At 42.0% G+C, this 20,844-nt stretch overlaps 1 protein-coding gene and 1 long non-coding RNA gene across 3 annotated transcripts in view; one reads left to right on the top strand and one right to left on the bottom strand.

Moving 5' to 3' along the window:
* The window catches only part of VIT (vitrin), a 42,266-nt gene that overhangs the window by 14,102 nt on the left and 7,320 nt on the right, over positions 1 to 20,844 (top strand). Inside the window, exons 4-14 of one of the 2 annotated variants that reach the window (XM_015857581.3) lie at positions 643 to 799; positions 2,818 to 2,951; positions 6,682 to 6,759; positions 8,271 to 8,351; positions 9,694 to 9,903; positions 10,577 to 10,627; positions 14,443 to 14,481; positions 14,575 to 14,631; positions 15,056 to 15,118; positions 17,666 to 17,713; positions 20,320 to 20,382. In XM_015857581.3, coding sequence (XP_015713067.2) covers positions 643 to 799; positions 2,818 to 2,951; positions 6,682 to 6,759; positions 8,271 to 8,351; positions 9,694 to 9,903; positions 10,577 to 10,627; positions 14,443 to 14,481; positions 14,575 to 14,631; positions 15,056 to 15,118; positions 17,666 to 17,713; positions 20,320 to 20,382 — 981 coding nt within the window. The remainder of the gene's footprint in view (positions 1 to 642; positions 800 to 2,817; positions 2,952 to 6,681; positions 6,760 to 8,270; positions 8,352 to 9,693; positions 9,904 to 10,576; positions 10,628 to 14,442; positions 14,482 to 14,574; positions 14,632 to 15,055; positions 15,119 to 17,665; positions 17,714 to 20,319; positions 20,383 to 20,844) is intronic. The other variant, XM_015857582.3, reaches the window with a different exon arrangement.
* Positions 770 to 20,781, bottom strand: LOC146761347 (uncharacterized). Its single transcript, XR_014944705.1, has 9 exons — positions 20,615 to 20,781; positions 19,480 to 19,564; positions 18,851 to 18,952; positions 14,811 to 14,945; positions 14,670 to 14,719; positions 13,996 to 14,096; positions 12,045 to 12,286; positions 2,274 to 2,365; positions 770 to 906 (listed from the first exon to the last, which is right to left on the bottom strand). It is a non-coding gene; the product is annotated as an uncharacterized LOC146761347 (long non-coding RNA).

Raw genomic sequence — 20,844 nt, 5'->3', positions numbered from 1 at the left:
TGGGAAGTGATGACTTATACTTAACCTCCTGTGCAAAGCAAATTGTACCCAGCAGATAGTTTTAAAACTAAAGGGAAGATAATGGGATGTGGCTGCAGCCTAGCTTTACAGATGGCACAGAATTCCAAGAGCACAGGGGAGACTTGGGAAGCATCATGCCACCTGTGTGCACTGTCATTCCTGGTCCCTACTCACGGCCACCTCTTCCCCTACTGCCTCCTTCCTCAATGGTAACCATAGCCCAGGTAACCACATTTCTTTCTCTTTCAAGTAGAGTCACATCTCCACCAAAGAAATAAACACTGAAGATCAGAAATAATCCTGGAGGGAGCCTGCTTTGCAGGGAGTCAATGATCTCCAGAGGTCCCTTCTAACCCCTGCAATTCTGATTCTGTGAATATCCTCAGACTTCTTCATTCCATCCATACAGCCACAATCTTTGGTACAAGGCTTGTTATGTGTTATATTGTAGATGCAGAGGACACAGACATTACTTGTATCAAAAAAGAACTGGCATAAGAGCATAAGAGGAGGGCATCCCTTTCATTAGTTACTGTATCCCTTTCATTCATTACTTTTATGACAAGATCATTCAGGTATGAAAACATTCAATCTGACTTTACCAAGATTTTGCTCTCACAGACATACCTCAGATTGACTGCGATGTCAAGGCTGGGAAGATAATAAATCCAGAATTCATTGCAAAATGCCCTCCAGGATGTCAAGATGTAAAATACCGTGTTTATGGCACAGACATTTACGCTTCTTTTTCCAGTGTGTGCAGTGCTGCAATTCACAGGTGAGTGGGTTAAACTGAGCCAGGCACCCAGAGAGAATCCTCACTTACGGCTTTTCAGGTCCTCCAAAGTTCCCAGTGCCTTGTAGGTCTGTTTGTAGGCTGCTGCTCTGGTGGAAAGCACATGAGAAAGATAGTTTGTGTTACTGTGGATCCAGGGCTGACAACTCTCTATTCCTACTGAAATCAGTTGTGTTTGAAGGTATTTCTCAGCTGTAAAAGCGTCTTGAGATTTGCACATCTCAGACTATTAAACTATTCTCATTCAAGTGGGATGGAACTGCAGCAACTAATAAGGTTTCAGAAAAAAAAAGACTGATGTATCACCGGCAATGAATATGTACAGCTCACACACTTCTGAGACTGGCTTTAATTCTGCAGATTTGAATTTAACCAGCCTTGATGTCAAAGGCTGAGTAATGTGCCTTTCTGCCACAGAAGGAAATACTGGACAAAGAAATGCATAATGAAGATTTTATACCACTAATTTTGCCAAATTTAATTTGCCATGCAAAAAAATGCGCAGATATTTTTAATAGAAATTCACTTCACCACCAGAACACCGTAATTGCAGGCAGGATGTAAAGGCAAGCAAGATGCATTCAGATACAAGTGCAGGAAGAACTTGTAGAGTCTGATTGACATCTTGGCTTCACTCAAAGAGTTATCACAGTGCTTCCAGTTCTGAGAAATATCTGGGAACTTGAGTAAGTTTGAATAGTTCAGACTTTCAGACTTTGTACCTTATTTGAAAAACAATTTCCCTTGATATTGTGTAAGAGAACTGTAGCAGCACTGAGAAAGTAAAAGTGCTCATGAATCTTGGGTGACATCAGCAGCTCCACCAGTGGGAATTCTCTGCCCTCCTTCCTTTCACAGCCCCATCCCATGAACTGCTGTGGCCCTGTAACAACCATGCTTCAGTATGACCTGCTGAGATGGAAAACTGTGTTAATGTGAAGTTTTAGTTGCCATGGAAAGCTGTCTCTAAATTAATATAAAATGCAAAACATTTAGCTTTCTTAATTCAAACTGCCTGGCATGAATTCTCACTTGAACATGTAAAAACACAAAAGCTTTGCTGTAAGGGGTAATGCTTACGAGGGGGCAGCAGAACCCTCCTGATGCTGAGGCCCACTGCCCAAGGAGGGACTGCATGGAAGAGAGATCCACTACAAGTCTGCACCCCTGGGTGTCACTGGGTACAGGTCTACCATAACTTGGCTACAGCGGCTGCTGCTCAGCCCTGAGCTCTGGTGATGGCCTTCAAGGGACTGGCTTTCACACAACAAAATTCTTCCTTTGGATATTAGTGCACGGTGAAAATTGTGTCTGCAAGCAGAGCTTGTCCCAGTGGGAAGGTACAAAATAGCGATAGCGAATATTTGCTGTAGTCCAAATGCCAGTTCCCTGTATTATTGGAGTGAGGGTTTCAGTTTTCCCCATTTGCAAGCTGAGTTTGGCTTTGTTAACTTACATGGTGCACCCCCACAGCTTCCAGTAACATTGTGTTCAGCCTACTCTGGGCTGAAGTCAGAAGCAGGCCCAGTTTTCTGTGGATAATGGACACTGAAAAACAAAGAAAACAGTTTTTGAAAAAGAACAAGTCAGGGAAATGGGAGGTTGGCCTTTGATTTGTCTAAATTATTACTGTTGCATGGCTGGCCTTTCAGCTCTCAGAGTGCATCTCCACGTGTCTTCAGTCATGCAGTCATGCTTGTAGGAATTGCAAGGAGGGCAGAAACTTGTCCTTCTGTGCAACTCAATCAGCCTTAAACACTGACCCTGAAGATCAATGGCAAGAAAAAACAGAGACTGACAGTGCTGTGTAGCTGACTGCTCTTTTGTGTTGATGAAGTACAATTTTTTCTTAGCAGCAGATTTAGTGATAGCTTTATAGCTTCACTGTAATTCCTGGCTTAAAAATGAATGTGAGCACCTCCTACCTCTTGCACTGTTTAACAGTTTTTGTGGCTTGGGGGAGAATTTCCACCTTTACCTGCTATGTTTTCCCCTTGCAGCGGTGCAATAGACAACACGGGTGGGAAGATCCTTGTTCAGAAGGTGGCTGGCCATGCTGGGTACCGGGGCAGCTTCTCCAATGGAGTTCGGTCGCTCTCATTGCCACGCTGGAGGGAATCCTTCCTCATCTCAGGTACTGTGCTGAACACCTTGGTAATTTTTTATTCTGGGCTTCTTTTGGAGACAGCAAAGCAAAATACACTCCCCTGGAGCTGTGCACTGCCCATTTCAACTGACAGGTCTGCACAGACTGCCTGTGGGCATTGCAGCTCCTGCTGTTGATGCTTAAAATGCAGGCCTCGGGAATGATGGGTAGGTCTCCCCTTGCGTTTTCTCTCCTGAAAAGTACTGCAGCCAAGGTAGGCCCCCTCAGTGTGTCTATGTCCGTGTCTTCTGAAGTGACTTGTTCCAGTGCTGCCACTCAGGCTCTGCAGTGAAGCTATGTATAGTCTGCCTTGCTCTGGGATGTCAAGGTTTCTTTTATGAGTAAAGCAACACAGTTTCAGTATACCTGTTGGATGCAATGACCAAAGTTCTCCAAATTCCTAAATAAAATTAAGTATGCATAGTTTAATGATATATACATTTAAAATAAAAAGCTGTCAACCCATCTCAAATCCATGTACAAGTGCCATATTGCATTTGTACAAAGCACTGTTTTAAGGAATTCTATTGCTGTATCCTGAATAAGTTATGAAATGCTTCCTTCATTCTTAGCCAGAATGTTGTGATATCTACCCAGCACAAGGAAATACAATTTAATACTAATCCGTTCTTCTAACCAGTATATACAACAGCTCACTTGGATTCAGTGATGAAAGCCACAGATATTTCTGTAGGTTAGATACTCTTTGCACCGGTTTCGTATTATCTCAAACCTGCCTGATCTCACTCTGCCAACACACAAACAGGGTCTGCTGTACTTACCGTACAATTTGTTAAGTCTTACTTCTTGCTTCACCCAGACAAGGGACCATCTCTTGCTGGTCCACACTCCTGAAAGTTTGGGATAGGTATGACCAACTGATATTAGTTAACTACATCATTTCTGGAAAAATCAACAGCCAGAGCAATAGAACAGCCACTACAAATAAAGAAATGTTTTCATGTGAAAATTAGTGGACCTTATTTAATAAGGTCCCAGAAGCTGACCAAACTGAACTGCCATCTGGAGTTTGCATTAATATATTTGGATGCACTTTTTACAGCATTTTACCATGGGTACACCACACCATGAGAAGGATTTATTTTGGATGAGTATGGCTTTCCTGGAATAGCTGAATTGCTACTTGTACTTGCTGCTGGTTTTTTTTTCCCAACAAACAGCATATTGTAATTCTGCTACATACATAGGAAATAAAATCTTTTTACCTCAGCAGCTTCTCACTTGTCATCCTATACAAGTGCAGGATTGTTTTATTTGTAGTAACATATCTTTACTCTTAATCAGTGAGTCACTATGACAGATAATACTAGAGAAAGTTAGAAATATAGGTAAAGAGAAGATGAAAAATCTGCATACATGTAGGGATAGTGAGATTTGTCTTTCATTACTCAGTTTCAAGCATGTTGAACTGTCATTCTGTTGCAGCAGAACTACATTACAAACTGCTTCAAGCATAAATCCAACATAACATAGTATGTTTAATACCACATTTCATACAAACAGGAAGGAAATTCTTACTAACTATACCTGCAGAATATGTGCTAATCTTAGATAGAAATTCAGAAGACTAAACTCTCAGGAAGGCTGTGCCAACAGTTTGTTTCCAGTTATGATACTGTCAAGAGTTTGTGATGTTCACATTATGAATAAACATCCACACAAAAGAGCATGGAGGAAGAATCCTTGGGAGAGCCGGGCAATGAGGTGGCACGATTTAGGAGCAATGGGGATCAAGGTCTGTCCCCTGGGATTAAAACAGCCAGCACACCAGGAGGTATGCAAATGTACTGGTGTTCACTTTCAAGCACTGAAATGCCTTGGCTCTCAGCTGAATGCCTCCATTCAGTTTAGGGGCAGTTTGAAGTAAGTGGGTTAAGAAAATAGAGTCCTGAACCTCTGGGTTTGCTAATTGCAAATAGGCACAAGAGGGTGAGCAGCCACTACCCCATGTCTTGTACTCCAAACAGCCAGAAGCTGAGGTTTTCAGTTCACATGTAAACCCATTTTTAAGTATGTTAAGGAAAATTTGACCTAAATTCAACTTTTTCCAGATGACATATCAGTGGAAAAGGCAAATTACCATAGCTCCAGAAAGCAGGGCCACCTTCAGGTCAGACTTTAGAGCTACCACTTGACAACATATGGGATTCAAGCTGATGTTTATCGAAAACCACAGAGCTCAGGAGTAGCCAGCTTCCCCTTGGCAGATAGCACAGTGAAAGTCTTGAGGTTTTCATTAGAAATCAGATTAGCTCTAAGTTAAGATAAGATCACTATGCTACTGCCACATCTGTGTGCCATTAACTTACCTGACAGTTCTGAACTTTTGGGATAAAGAAATGCACTTAGATATTTTCTGCGGTCGTGTATCTTTATCACGTTTATGCCAGATTTTGAAAAGAGCTCCCTATTCCCGCTTGGCTCCTGCCTCTGGAAAAAATGGAAGTAAAGATCTGCTGTCCTGCCTCTGAGGGAGTTCAGTGGAGCTACTCTCAAATTATACCAATGTAAATGAGAGATGAAATAGATCCTTGCAGCATTGTCCCATTAGTAACTCAAAATAACTTCTTCAAAGTTATCGTAACTTCTTTACTGATATCTGAAATTTGAGAGAGGAGTAAAGCAAAGGGGCTAGAGACATGTGAAGGGACATGAGAGGGACTACCTGCTCCAGCACTCACTCTGTACAGATGAGTACTGTTGACTGCTGTTGGTCCCTAGCTAGCCAGGATGACAGCTGAATGTTCATCTAAAAGAACCACTGAGGACATAAGAGAAAGCAATCTTATTATCAAAATTCAGGTTTTGCAGGAAGTGGAGGTAGGTCTAAGCCGAGGTGGTCCAGATGCATGACATATCATTTTGTAGAGTCACCAGGGACTTATCTATCTTATCTATGTCACATCCAAGCTTGCACAGTTATGATTTTTCCAGCTCCTGGGGAGCAGAGCAGTCTTACCTACACTGAGATTCTCTGCAACATCTTTTATTCAGTGATACAGATATGCACAGAGAATGTAAAACTGTCCAAAGAAATGGAATTGCGCAGCTACATGCACCAATAGGAATAGCATCTGGTGTGGCATTATAAAGATTTGTGTCTTAGTGCTTAACTGGGAAACATACTTCATTGTTTTAAGACAGGACTCTCATTTTAGATCTCAATATAGCAACCATATGTCCCCACACACAAGCATAGCCTTCTCTCACTGTTATTACTGCAAAAGATCATTGCCAGAAATGGCATGTTGCAAAAGCAAGGTCTGAAAAGAATGGTGCGTGCTTGACAACTGAATCCCACATCAAATACGCTTTCTACTTCAACTACATATCTGGGAGCTGGAAAAAGGCAACCCAGGGAGGCAGTGGGTTTAAGCGCAGTTTATACAGATGTTATTCAGGAATGATCCTCTCATGCTTAACACCATGTGAGAGCAAATAAATAAACTGAATGACCTCTACAAGTCCTTCCCAGGCCTGTACCTACATGCTTTCTATCTTTCCTTATTATGCTGAGTTTCAGCATTGGTGTTTTTCATGTAATGGTTTTGAGATTCCTCCATCAGATAAAAGAAATCTTCAGGAAAATTAGTTGGACAGTGAAGAAGTGGGATCTGATTCTGAACATACATGTTAGATGGGAGGATTTTGTTTCTTATAATTTTCTGTGTTGTTTTACAATGATTTTTATTTGCAGAGGGGAAGCCAAGAAAGGGTGTGACATATCCATCAATTCTTGAATTCTCTTCCTCAAAGAGCACAGCTGTTAAACCAGGCAAGTAATTATGACTGACTTTCCCTTATATCGATTCACAGCTCTTTGTTGTAGCATCTCAACTGTGTAACAAGGAAAATTTAAAAATCAAGATGCTGAAGATGATGTACCCCTTATGCTCATCAGTGTTACTATCTCATTCAGTTTTCTTGTGGTATTTTTTATGTTAAGCATACAGAATTATTCCAGACAATTTCAATTTTTTGGTCTTTCCCAGATTTACAGGTCTCTGTTCCTACCTACTTTCCCTCTTACCTTAAATCTTTGAGTACAGTGTTGTACTTGTTATATTTTAAATAAGTCTTATTTGTTAGCTTTCTCTTAATGCTACTTGTGTTGTCTCTAAGGACACTTAATGTGGAGAGTACAGTAATATATAATAATATTAACAATGCAGATGGCAATACTCAGCAGCTTTAGATAAGAATCATATGGTAAGGAGTTACTCTGTATAACTTGTTTAGCCTGCATCCCATTCTGCCAGATTCAATTCAGCTTAAATAATACGTGTCAGTAGTTTCTACATCAAGATATATGTACAGATCTGTACCCTGTGGAACATAAATACAAAGAAATTGTAAACTAAAGGCTGGGCTTTGAGTGATACACACTCAGGCTGAACAGCTACAATGTTCAGATGCCATTGTGCATGTGAAAGCCTAAAAATGAGGACAGATCTCTGTACTTTCCTTCCAAGGACCAAAGAATAATGAACTCCAAACAACTGCCATGCAACCTTGGATGGATGCACCCATTGACAGACATTTGAATGCATGGGAAAAATGCACATTTCCTTACATCACTCTTCACAGTGGATGAGCTCATGAAGACTTGAACTCAGCAAAGAGCAAGAGGAAAAGTCTTGAATTTACACAGTTGCAAAATAAAATAAAATAAAAAGAGCACAACAAATGTCATTCCCATGATGGAGACACTTCACATACACTTGAATATCAGCTACCACCTAATGTGAATCTTGAGCAAAACCTTCTGAAAGGAATTAAATTATTTAAGCCAAGTAAAAATCCCTCTTTCCTTCTAAGTGAGTCCATTACATCCAGGATTTGGCCCCACGAAGATATAACAATATCAGGCAAGAAAGAACTACATCTGAATGTGATTTAGTGACTGAAATACTACATGCTAGTTGGTATTCACCAGACTACACACACACACCAGGACCCTGACTCACATTAATCTTATGAGGATTGGCTTATTAGTGGTAAAACCCCGTGTTTATTACTCACTTCAGAAATTCTGTTGACATTGGCAGGAGCTTTTGGGCAGTCAGATGCCTAAATGAAGCACCAAAAACTTGCGCCGACTGCTGTCTAGAAGCACTCATCCAGCACTTTTTCTTTCCTAGCAAGGAAGCACTGATTAGACTGACCAAACTTTCTAATACTAGGTGGTGGGATGCCCCCCTTTGGGAACTGATAACCTCCTAATAGAAATCATTAAATTATTTTATTCCAGAGCTGTGTTTCTTAATGTGTTTCATTTTTCTTCAGAGCCTAAGAAGCCAGAGCAAGACCTAAAAGTTACAAAGAATGCATCCATGTCTGATATACCAAGGAAAGCCTCAGAACAAGGTAGGAGTTGGGGATCTCCATGTCTTTTTCTAAAGAAACTCAATTACATTCTCAGCCTCTTGCTTCATTGCCCCTGGGTTTTCTGCTGTAGTGTAAGCTTGCAGGTTCCTTGCTCCATGCAGCCAAGATTACAGAAACAAGTGCTATGCCCACTCCCCGTTTCTGCAGCACTGTCTTGAACAGGAAATATCCCTTTGCCCTCTATCCTCCTTTGCTTAGTGCAGAAGCATGGAGCAGGGTGCCACTCAGCTCAAAGAGAGCCATTCACGCTGGTTTTTCAGCTGAGTCATTTTGTTTTTCTTCCAAGCTTGCTTTCAGCATCATCCCATTAAAACTGTCCAAGACCTGAGATTTTCTCTGGCTGGCATAAGATGGTAATTAAACCACCAGTTTCACGGTGATGCTTTCCAAAAGTGGAACATCCAGCAGTAAAATGCAAGCTTGTGCTATGTTACAATGAAAAGGCTGCATGAAGGCACACCACTCCTTTTCAGTGCACACAGTCTGTCAGGCCATCACTGGGGACACAGGCAGGGAGGAGAAGAATAAGGCTGAGATGAACATGGAATGTATTTTAGGGTGACTTTGGTAGATAAGTGAAGAAGTAAAAGTTGAATACTCTTCTAATATGCCAACTGAAAAGCACTGGAAGCACACTGAACATTTTATATAAGACTATATAGGATGCACATTTTTGCAACTCGAATTGTCTCTGTTCTCATGACAGAACATTTTAAAAGCAGTCTGAGTCAAATTGAGCTGAAATGGGCACCCCTGGATGCTGCTCTCACAATAACCCTAAGCCAAAGCTCTCCTGGCTCCCTCTCCAACCCTCTCCTGAATTGCTGAAACCTGTCCTTCAGCCAGTAGCACTTCAGTGGTGGTAGGCAATGCCTACTTCATTCTGGTCTATGACTCAGAATTGCCATCTTTTATTACCAGATGTCTGTTGATTTCTATTTATATGGATTTTCAAAGAGTTCAATTACAGTGAGAAAAGATGCTGGTAAAACAAAAACTGCAGCTTCAACTGGCTGTTTGAACCCCTGCACAGGCCTGAGACAACTGTAAGGCAGAGAGTTTCTCTCTTTCAAAGCAGAGAAAGTGGAGGGGAAACAATAAGTCTATGACAGGCTGTTGTCAGCAACTCCAGTGATACACAGACACATGAGCTATTCATCCTCTCAGTAATGAAAGCTCTAATGGGGTCCAGAGATGAGGATGCTTGTAGATATCCTAAGGAAAACATCACCATCTTGGTTGCCTTCAACAGTGAGAGTCACTAATGATGTTTCTGTGCCACATAGGATGTAGCAGAGTGATTGTTTCAATGTTCCTACAGGGGACACAGTCCGCAAGGTGTATCAGACATCACCGGTACCAATGCCAACAACACAAATGGCAACCACAACACCAACCCCAACAACCACAACCACAGATCCTTTCAGCACAACGCCAAAGCCAACAACAACAACACCTGCAACAACAAGAATCACAACAGACTTGGCTGCAGCAAAGCCTCGACCTGGATTGCACAGGGTCAGGGATACAGGTTGGTAGTACAGATGTTTGCATTGCTTTCCTCCTAACTAACAGCTAACTAAAGACTAACAGCTCTTCTAAAATTAAAGGAACAAGACACACAGTTGAATATACTGCTATTTAGTAGATCATTGGCACAGCAGTTCAACATTGGCATATTATGAGTGGATAAAGAAATTAATTCCTGCCCATCTGCTGGAATTAGAGTTGTAGTATAGTCTCTGAGACACATATGGAAGTGGTTTGTCTCACATCAACTCAGTGTGGTTAGATTCCCCAAAATAAGTGCTTTATCTTCAGCAATTACGGCTAGTAATTATTTTTGGACCCTAAACTGGTTCTTGTGGGAGGAACTTTTCCATCTCCAAACACTGTCATGATTTTCAGGTATAGTAGTTAACAAATTATTTCCTTGATTCATACGTCTGGACTGAATATTCAACAGATAGGTTAAGATTCAATTTAGATTAAACTGTGATAACTTCCAATACGTGAAAGTTGTAATATATGTTTTTCTATTGGCTCTTGGATTTTAAAGGGGAAAACACTGTGAAGGAATTCTCCCTGTACAATTTTTTCCACACCTGGTTTTCCCTAAACTTCTCTTTGTTTATTTTTATTCATATATATTGGTGTCCTTTTGAATGGTTCAGTAGATGAAAATCAAAATCTCTTATTTTTAGGTTCTAGCAGTGTTCACCCTGCATATTCCTCTGTGGCAGCTGCAGCATCAAGTAAGTACAGTAAGGAAGTATATGCCACAAGGCATGCATTGTGGTGTATTTTAAGGAAGCAATGATTCAATAACCTTTCATGCCTCAGCAAATGCAGTGGTTGAATACGAGTTTGTATTTAAACTGAAAAATGATTGCTAGGCCTGATATGTCAGAGATGTAGATCACTGAGAGTTCTGGGGAATCCTTCCTAGTGAACAGCTGCAAGTGACAATACCTGCCTTGACAAATGTTGCATTTTGCAACTCCTGAGAAGAAGTTTGTGCTGTTGGAGTTGTATTTTCCCGTTGCTTCCTCCTGTCTTACTCTTGTAAAGGAAAATGTGATTCATTTGTAAGATATGTAGCGCAGACGGTTGCATTGCTATTTAAACTTAGGGCTGAGAGCTCTGAAATGCCAGCTTCAGTTTTAGTGAAATCCTCAGGCTGTGGTTCCAAACCTGGCATAAATGCGATGTTATTCCTGGCACATCACTTGTGTTTTTGACAACAGAATTGTGGCCATTCAGAGCTCTGCAGCTTTATCCAGAAGCCTGCCTCCATTCTAGGCTGCAATGCAAGTATGTAGAGGGGTTCTCTCATGCAGTGGGTAATTGCTTAGCCAAGGAAGGGAGAATGTTTTCAGCTTTTTGCAAGTTCCTGAGCATGTCACTATTTTGAATGTTGTATAAAAGAAATCTGGATTGGGTTTATATAAAAGAAAGCTGGAAGATTTCATACTATTCATACTATTGCTATTTCTGAGTGCCTTGAGCTTGGTTCTGCTCTCACACACATAACTGTGGCCACACCTACAGCTGAGTAATTCAAAGCCAGAGTACATTGCAGGCATCTTCTTGTTAATTCAGGTCTTGAGGGAAAGCATCATTAAGTCAACTTTAAGTGTGAGCCCAGAGATCTCCTGCCTTGCTACTTCTACCTAGAAAGCCTGCCCACATCAACAGGGCACCACAAACATCCCCCTTCATCAATTCCACGTGCTAGGAATAAGTAACACCCAACAGAGCATGCTCCTGCCCTGCTCTGGGATAAGGGCAGGAGTTGGGAAGTTAATCTTACAGAGTCAAATGTGCAGGTATGTGCATGGCATTATATATAGAAGTACCAACATAATTTCAAGCAGTTTAATTTCAGTGGGAATCTGAGTCATTTTGTATCTAATATGCCTGTAAACCTGGTCCTGCTTGTTGCTCTCTTTTCTATTTCATGTTCCCACCAGCTGGCACAAAAGAGTCCATTACTTTCTTAACCGACAATTAGGAAAACCATTTTGAGGTTCCCCAGACAGTAAGAGGTGCATGTTAAAAGCGAAGTTTTGACAACACAGATGTCAGTGGGAAAGCTATGCTTGTCCTAAATAAGACCAAACTTAGTCAAAAAGCAGAAAGATTAAAAGTAATTTTTAAAAAAGTACTTACTATTTCAAGTATTTCTTCATTGCAGTTCAGTTCTGCTTCTTCACAATTTTCTTTACTGAAGTTCTAGATATAAATTAACTCCCAGAAGATAAAAGTGATGAGATTTAGGGACAGCTTCTTGTGAGCTGGAGAGCTGGTGGAGATGTACATCTGATTTCATGGACTTAGTTTCTAGGACCACACTATTCATTATCCATCTTCTTGAATTTTCCTGATTTCTTCTTGATTCTGAATGTTAAAAACTGGAAGAAAACAAAGTTACAACCACATACAAAGTAGTTAATGAGCTTTATCTATCTGAGGAGCCTTTAGAACTCATTCATATTATTCAGGCTGGAGTTTCTAATGATACTTCAGGCTTTAACCAGACAGAAGCAAATGTTCTCTTGCCTATCTTGGCTCACAGGTCACACAAATCTACCTCTCATATGGCAACATAGTTTGCCTGCAAAAGACTTCTCAGAAGTAAATAATGCTGAAATAGAGCACAGACAGGAGTACGGCTGTGTCTGCAATTATAAATATAATTACTATAGATATAGATAAGATGCTTCTGTTCCCAGACACTAATACTGGCAAAAGTTCATAGGGACAAAAGCAATTTGTGGCTAAGAGCACTGGACCAGGCACGAAACTCCATCCTGTTGTTGTCTACTCTGCACTCTGCCCTGCTCAGTTCAGCCTCACCTCTTTTCTTTTCAGCCAGTGACCTTAGCTGGGTGCTGCCTACCACAGCCTTTCATCCCCAGCTGTGACTTATCATAGTAGTAAGACAAGAAAATAGGAAAGCACTGGGGAGACAACAGCATTGTAAGCAACATAGAAAACTCTCATCTAATAGTGTGAAACCATCCTGGCTCATAGGAGTGGAAAGAACTGGATAAGGGCTGCACTTTGGGGGAACAGATGGAGCCTGTTTTTGGATACAGCCTTTTCTCTTTGGACACTTAGTCTACCAGGGATGCTGACTAAGTTTCAGAGGGAATTCATGTTTCCTGAATGGAGTAGCTGCTCACCTTCTCAAACCAGTTTTCATCATTTGTAAAGCTTGGTACCACCAAAAGCAGCACAGAAAACAAAGTGGCTAACAAGTGTGGAGATAGACAAAAGTTGTGGCATGGGACTTATGAACTGAACTCTCTCTTATCCTCATGTACTGCTTCATTTGGCCTTGTAAATACAGACACTCAGGCAATCCCAAACTAAGGCAAGCTCTCAGGCTCAAAGTTAATTTTCTTCCAGTTCTTTCATACGTACCTATCTTGGGCATGAAAAGAGCACCCAACTCTATACAATGCTGCTGCATAAGCAGAGCTCACTCTCTAAAACCAAGGCAGCTTGTGCTACCTGCAGATCACCTGGAGACAGAGCTAGAAGCCTACAGCATTTAAAAGCCTGGCAGGTGAGCCTGTTATTTCCCAAAACAGGATCACCTGGCCTTTTAAATTTTCATGGTCTCTCAGGGCAGCTCACAGAAATCCCATTAAAGGGCTTCCAGTAGTCTGTGAGTGTTCAAGTTTGGGTTACGCACGCACTGTTTGCTGTCACTTAAATTTGTAATATAAAACCCCCAATTAGCAGCAGTTCCTGTTTTCTCAGACAACCATTAAAAATGGTCTCATTTATGACATCTTACTGAAAAATATCTCATGGGTCCATTGTTCTCAGAAGTCAACTAAAACATTCCTACTAATTTCAGCAGCCTTTGGAATGTTAACAAGCTTCTTAAGAGCAATTAATGAAAAGTATGATTGGAGACAATCTTCATCTGCAAATGCTTTGAGAATTCAGTATTTTTGAAAAGTGGGAGTTTAATATATTGACACAATCACATTTAAAAAGCATTTTGTGTAGACAGCAATGAAGACATTTCAGACACATGAATTCTCCCACATTGTTTTTGTTATTGTTTCATTATTTACAGTCTGCCTGTTTGCTTGTATCTACTCACTGGCTCTTGTCTCATAGAGTAAGCTCCATGAAGAAAGTGTGGTATCTGGTCTGGATTTTGTTTTGGTTTGTTTTTAACATTCCTCACACAACTAGATAGTGCTGAAATAGAAATAAAAACAAATAATGAGCTTGAGCAATTCCGAAAGGAAACATAATGGGGAAAGCAAATCACAGCAGTAACTACAATCTTAAGTGCAAACCAGAGGCAAGTACAAGTACTACTCATAACTGAAGTGAATATTAACAAATCTAGCTAGACAGAACAAAGCAATTCATCTTTAAGCTGACTTAAAATGTAAGGTTTTAACATCTGAAAATGGATATAAATGAAAGCTCTGTCTATGAACACTTAACTCTGATAGCAATGAAATGAGATTCAGGTAGCAGAAATCCTGCACCAAACATGGGGTACAAATGACACTTCTTCATTTTGATATCCACTCAGGACAAGTTCAGGCTTCACAAGGAAGAGGACTGAATACAGGTATGTACTGAATGAGCTAGCAGGATTATTGCTATAATGCTAGAAAACATTGTCTTTCAGTTCTGTTTACTAACCAATGCAATATTTTCAAAGCATTCAGGGGCACTTCCACCTCTGCAAGTAACAGGAATATTTTGCGACCCAATGCAGGTAACCAACCACTTTTCTTATTTCTCCCCATCACCCACCTCTACAATGCAGATATTACTGTAGTTATTGCAGGAAAACAGCATAACTTCTAGAAAAGAAAAAGAGAAAAGAAATGGTTAAACTTAGAATTGTTCTCAGAACAATATTATAAACCTATTTACATGGGTACTTTGTAATACTTGCTAATGCAGAATGTCAGGAGAACTTTGTGCCTTGGGCTCCATAGGCATAATCTCAGGAGGAAACATAGAAGACTTGAGTTGGTTTTGTTTGTTGGTGGTGTTTGTTTCTTTTTAATCCATCTTCCATTTTATCTGAAAACACATAGAGAAAGATAGTTTGGAGCTTCCTCATCCCTTGAGGTCATGCTTCTCTATCCTGGCCAGCTGACATCTAACCTCTGTTTCTCTCTCATACTGTGCAGGTATTCAGCGCCAAGAGCCTGTTGCCACTTTCCGTAGGCCTGCTGGATCTCCTGCCCATCTGGGTGAGCCAGACTGCTAGGTGCAGGTTTACTGCCTTCTTTCATGGTTTTAGTAACCCCAGGCAACTTCATGTGTCTCCAGAGCACTCGGTTCACATACCAACACCAGATCTGATAGCAGAGCTTTTCAGGGATGGCTTTGTCCAGGGCAGGGGAAAGGACAGGAGAAGAGGTAGCCCAGTGTCCCGAGCAGGGAGAGGCAGCAGTGCCTGCAGGTGTACCAGGGCTGAGGCAGCTTTGGTGAGAGCTGAGACCTCAGAAGCATTGCAACAGGGGAGAGGGCAAGGGGTGCTGATGTTAAGGATGGAGGACACCCTCACGTAGTAGGACCTTTATGGGTAATGGAGGTCAAGTGCTCGTGTCCTGTGATCTCTCCATCAAAACAACAGTCCAGACCCAGTACAGAATATTTAGAATGAATATACTCTGGCTCCTCCTGAGATTCATTCTGTTACTTTGCTTTAACACTATTCCTGTTATTTCAGTCTCTTTCTGTCCCTTCATGTCCATCCGTGTTTGTCTTTCTCATGTTCTTTTGGCCATACCAATATCACAGTCTTTTCTTCCTTTTTAATCTCATAATTGTTAAATCGTTATGTTCTCTCAATCCTCTTTGCCTGTGTCAAAATCCAATGCCCACCATCACAAGAGAAACAGGTGGGCAGTATGCACCCATGCAGAACAGCAGAGTGAACATGTTGCCTGTAAAAGTGCCTAACAAAGCAGTGCACAAATTATGTTACGCTGTGTACAGGAGGGAGAGCCTGGTACGGCAGGGAAATGATGGAAAGAGCCTTGTGATGTGCTGACTAAGCCTCAGTCTTTCCAGACTTTTGCCAGAGGAGCAGGGAAATGCTGAGCTGAATCTTGTTTAAATCAGTCACAGTTTGATCCCACCTTATATATCTGAAGATTTCCCCAAGATGATTGCAAAGCACAATTATTCCATAACGAACAACTGTTTTCACAGCCACAGAGCAAGAGAAAAATCCCACAAACGTACACTTGTTGTATTCCCTACAACCCCTGTCTTTTTTCAGCCCAGGTCCTGGCAGCTCAGATGTGCTGCTTCCAAGCAGCCAATTTTTCTCACGGTCAAAGGGAAATTCCTGGACAACTCCTTGCTTTCTTGGAAAGGAGAGCTGTTTTTCTTGATCCTGCAAAGCGAGCACGCACTGCTCAGCAAACAACAGCTATTGAGCCTGCGGGCTTGGCTGGGCTGTCAAGGAGCTTCCTCTATTCAGCTCAGGTTTGCAAAATGATTTGCTTGGAAAACACCCATCCTGGTACACCATTTGTCTGCTTGGCTTCTCCATCCCTGCCCCCAAGAAGGTCCCAGCTCCTCCAACTTCTTGACGATTATAGATTTTAAAGATCAGTCTTGTAGTATTTTAAAAATCAACCTTGATTTTTGTGGATGTTATTAAGCAAAAAAAAAAGGAAAAAGCCTTAGTTACTTAAAAGAATAGTTCTTTTCCTTTCAAAGGAGCATTTAATTGAGAGTTTGCTCCGTGATGTGTCTAGGACTACATCCAAGCATAGAGCTTTATGCCTGGATTCATGAATCACTCAGAATTAGCACATTCTTCATCTCTGCAGCCAGATACTCAAATTCTTGGCACTTGTGCTTGTCTTCATTCAGGTCTTCTCACTACAGAAAGTTTTCAAAGGACATAAGCCATGGGAAGACTGCTCAAAGAAGCCATACACAGCTCTTCCTCATTACCCACATATGGGAATTTGGAAGGACCCATAGTTATCTAAGTCAGTTGTTCTAGAGAAGAGTAACTCTAGAAAAGGTCCACCATTTCTCCTACTGACAAAAAAACACACCAGTCTTTTCCTGGAGTTACTGAAAAACATGACTTTTCTGAGGTTATATAGTCAGATAAGATAGAGGACCGTGCACTGCAGTCACACAGGGGTGGCAGTCTCACAGAAAGGTCAGCGCTTTGTTGGCTGGAGGACACTGGTAAGCCCACAGCCCCCTTTTCTTTTTTCCAGACCAATGTATGGTTCACCTCATTGGCTGTAATCTGGAGTACACCAGTCACCAGGCCAGTTAGGGAAGCATTGATTTTCAGAGGAGTCCTTCTCGAGGCTCCGAAAACAGACACCTGGGATCTTATTTATAAAAGCATCAATTTTTTAGGACTTTTTACATGCCTGATAGGCTGCAAACAAGATTTAGTCTTTGTGTTTGAACAGGTTCAAACGTTACAGAAATTGATAGACTGCAGATTTTTAGTGAGAAAAAATCTAGGGAAAGCAAAAGTATACTGAAGTAGGTATAATTGTCTCAGTGTCAGTGCGGTTCTGAGTATCAGAACCAAAGCAGATCTAAAGAGGTACACTCAAACATAAAACAGATGAGAGCTCTGGAGTCAGTGATGTAAGGCTGTTAAATGTGGCTTGAAATGTGTCTGTAAATGTTTCCACTTCTCATGGAAAGTGATTCACTACATAAATTGGCTTGTCTAAACTGAGCTTTTTAATCTCCAATAATTCCATTATTTTCAGTAATACTTTCTTTTCTTTCATGTATGAAAGCAATGGAAACAGACTTGTGGAAACCTGGACTGAGCTTTTTTGACACAGGTAAATATTTAAAGCATTTAATAACTAGATTGGGAATTGTTTTCCATCACATGTAGGGAAAACTCACACTATTCATCAGGCCCATGGCATTGCTGATAACAGTCTCATTCTAAGAAGTAATTACGGCATTTAAGATGACAAATGAGGTATGTCATTTACATCTTAGTAGTTAAAATTATTCTGTGCCTTCGTCATTCTCAAGTTCCTGCCAAAAGTGAGGGCAGAACAGATGTGCTCTGGAAAGATTTGGCAGTTGTACTGCAGGAAAGGGGTTCTAGCTCCTGAAATTCACTTGTAAATAAGAAGGTATTTTGGGAATGCCACAGCTGGGAAAGCAGGCTAGAAATGTCATCAATGAAAAAGATGGTGAATTATTCTGATGCAAATATGCTTAAGAAGGAAGGGCATTCAGATGAGAATGGGGGATTTAAAAATAGCAGGTATCACTGAACTTTTCTAATGTTTTAACCTTAAAATGAGAAGACAGCATTATTAGAACTACGGGTGAGTGAGAAAGAAAACCCTTACATTTGTAGCAGGCTCAAGAGGCAGAAAGTCTGGACTTGAGCAATTCTTAGTTTGCAAGTGCACATCCCACACATTCAGTTTTCAAGGGATCTCTTTCCTTAAGAACATTTGACGTAGACCATGCAAACTCTACCATGCAAAGTCCATGCAAAGATATGGCAGTTCATCACAGGCTGCTCTTACGAGGAGCTGGACCATCCAGTATAAGATGCCTTTTCCATCACCAGTTTTGCTGCTGGAGGGAGCTGTGCTATGTTGGTGGCCCTCCCCAAAACCATCCCCCCACACGCCCAAAGCCGAGGTGTGACTAATCCTCCCACTGGCTGTTACCAGCAGTGTTGCCTATTTGCATTAGCTTGCAAATCCAGTGGCAGTGGCTCTTCAGTCAAAATCTGCATCATCTCAAACGTGAACAGATTTCCCTTCTCCAAGAGTGGCACTCTGAGCCAGAGAGCATGTTTCTATCCAGCCTTCAGTGGGTTTAATCAGAAAAAGCTGCAGTACAGTGTACAGGGGCAGTGGTGCAGAGGGGCACCCCGAGACAGCAAATGACAAATTGTATTGAATGCAATGAAAGTTTAGGTGTGGGAGAAGGGATGTTGTACTCACAGTTTCTCACAAACTGAAGCGTCCGTGTGATAAAGTCTGATGAATTCAGACTGTCACTTCAAAGGAATGGTTCCTGGTGTGCATGTAGTCACTGCTGTCTTGCTGAAATGAATGGGGAGTTTAATCAGCATGGACAGCTGTGACAATCAGTGAAGAGAACTTTAATTAGCATGGAGTAGGCTGCCCGTGCAGTAAGTTGAAATTCCCATGGCAGTAACAACCTTAAATTGGACTGGCAGAACCCATGGATTCTGACCACCTCCCCAATTAGTGGGGAAGATTATTCGGTGGGTGACCATATTGTCAGAGTGAGCACAAAGCAGCCTGCTGACCCACAGCCTCTGAGAACAGCTGGTGGCACCAGCAGCCATAATGAGGAGTGCCATGGTGCTCAGGTGTGCCGTGCTGACAGAGCTCATGGCAGCTCTGGGCTGCAGATTTTATCGAGCGCAGACACATGCATGAGAGGAATAGCTGTGAATTAACTTCCCCGTAAAGTCTGTCTGCTAGAATGAGAGGCTACTCTGGAGTACACGCAGTCATGAGGACAAGCTGCCGAGTATTTCACGTTTTAAAGAAAAAAAAAGAACATAAACGAAATGGGGCTAACCTTAGTGCCCTTTTCCTACCTCGTTCATATGGGAACACCTAGCATCCTTCAGAAGGTCAGGCACAGTGCCCAGCTTACACAGTGTTATACCCAGTGACAGATGCCTGTAGGTGCATCTGAAAGGCAGAGGGCAGTCACACAGGAATGGAACTGGCAGGGCTGGTTGATCCCTGCTGTAGAAGGTATCTCCCTCACTGGCAGCTGAATTTAGAACTGAGAGGCCAAAGCAAGACTTCTGCCCAGTAATGTCCCAGTAGGACACTATAGCCATGCACAGGGGATCAGGTGTCAGGTCAGACACCAGTTTGAGGACGCAGCCTCGACAAAACCACCTCTCCTGACCCAAAACTGCACACAGCTTCATCATGCAGGGGAAACAGCTCCAAGCAGTTGTATTCTTGTGCTCATTCCCATGAGAGGTGAGTTGGTAGATGTAAATAGAATAGAAGGTAGACTGATGGGAGTTGGAATTTCCTGTTTTCTTGAATATTTTCTGCACTATTATGGCTCAGTCATTAATAACTCCAGCAGCCAGCTCAAGTGGTGCATAAGCTCAGAGCTGTTACGGCTGCTATCACATTCTGGTAATGCCCTTTACTGACGTCCCTTGGCTACCCACTGTCTTTACACATGCAATGCTCTCACACTGGGGATTCTGGCTGCCCTGGCAATAGAGATGGTAGACATGAGTTACCAGGACTTGCTGCCCACACACACTTCCCTCTCACATGTAGCAGCTTCAGGCTGCAGGTGCTTAGCAGCAGCCCGGGGGCTCCCTCCAGGCACCCCTGCAGACACCCAGAGCTGGGGCAGCCCAGCACACCTCAACAGAGCCCTCTCCTCTCCTCCATCTCTCCAGGTTTTGCTTCGAAGGAGGAACTGAACCTGAAGCCACTGGAAGCGACCTCGCAGGGGAACCCAAGTATGTATATCAGAATTAATCCCATAATTACACAATGCCATTTAATTAATTACCTGCTCCTAGAAGGCATTCAAATTAAATAGCAACAAGGACTTTTAAAAGAAAACTTAAGAAACTTAAGGAATGAATTTTCCTCTGCAGAGGAACAGTAGGTTCTCTCTGCCGGTCCCTTTGACAGATACAATTGGTTTTGCTTTTCCAAGAAAGGAAGCACAGCTGAGATGTAGCTTACCTGGGCGGCAGGACGATGGCTGCTCACTGCTCCTCTTCAGGGTGAGCTCAGTTCCACGCTCAGGGCACACACAGCTCCTTTCAAGGCGTTGTGATGGTGCAGGACAACAAAGCAATGAGCTGCGGACAGGGATGGGCAAGCAAACCCTGATGACCGCACACACTCCTGTGGCCGCACAGGCGCTCTTCCTGCTGCGGAGGGTGGGAGGGAAAGAAACCGCCTGAGAAATG

This window comes from Coturnix japonica, chromosome 3, assembly GCF_054131305.1.
Source record: "Coturnix japonica strain WE chromosome 3, WE-NBRP24, whole genome shotgun sequence".
NCBI lineage: Eukaryota > Metazoa > Chordata > Aves > Galliformes > Phasianidae > Coturnix > Coturnix japonica.
The sequence above is the reverse complement of the archived record's forward strand: the minus strand, read 5'-3'. Positions and strand labels throughout refer to the sequence as shown.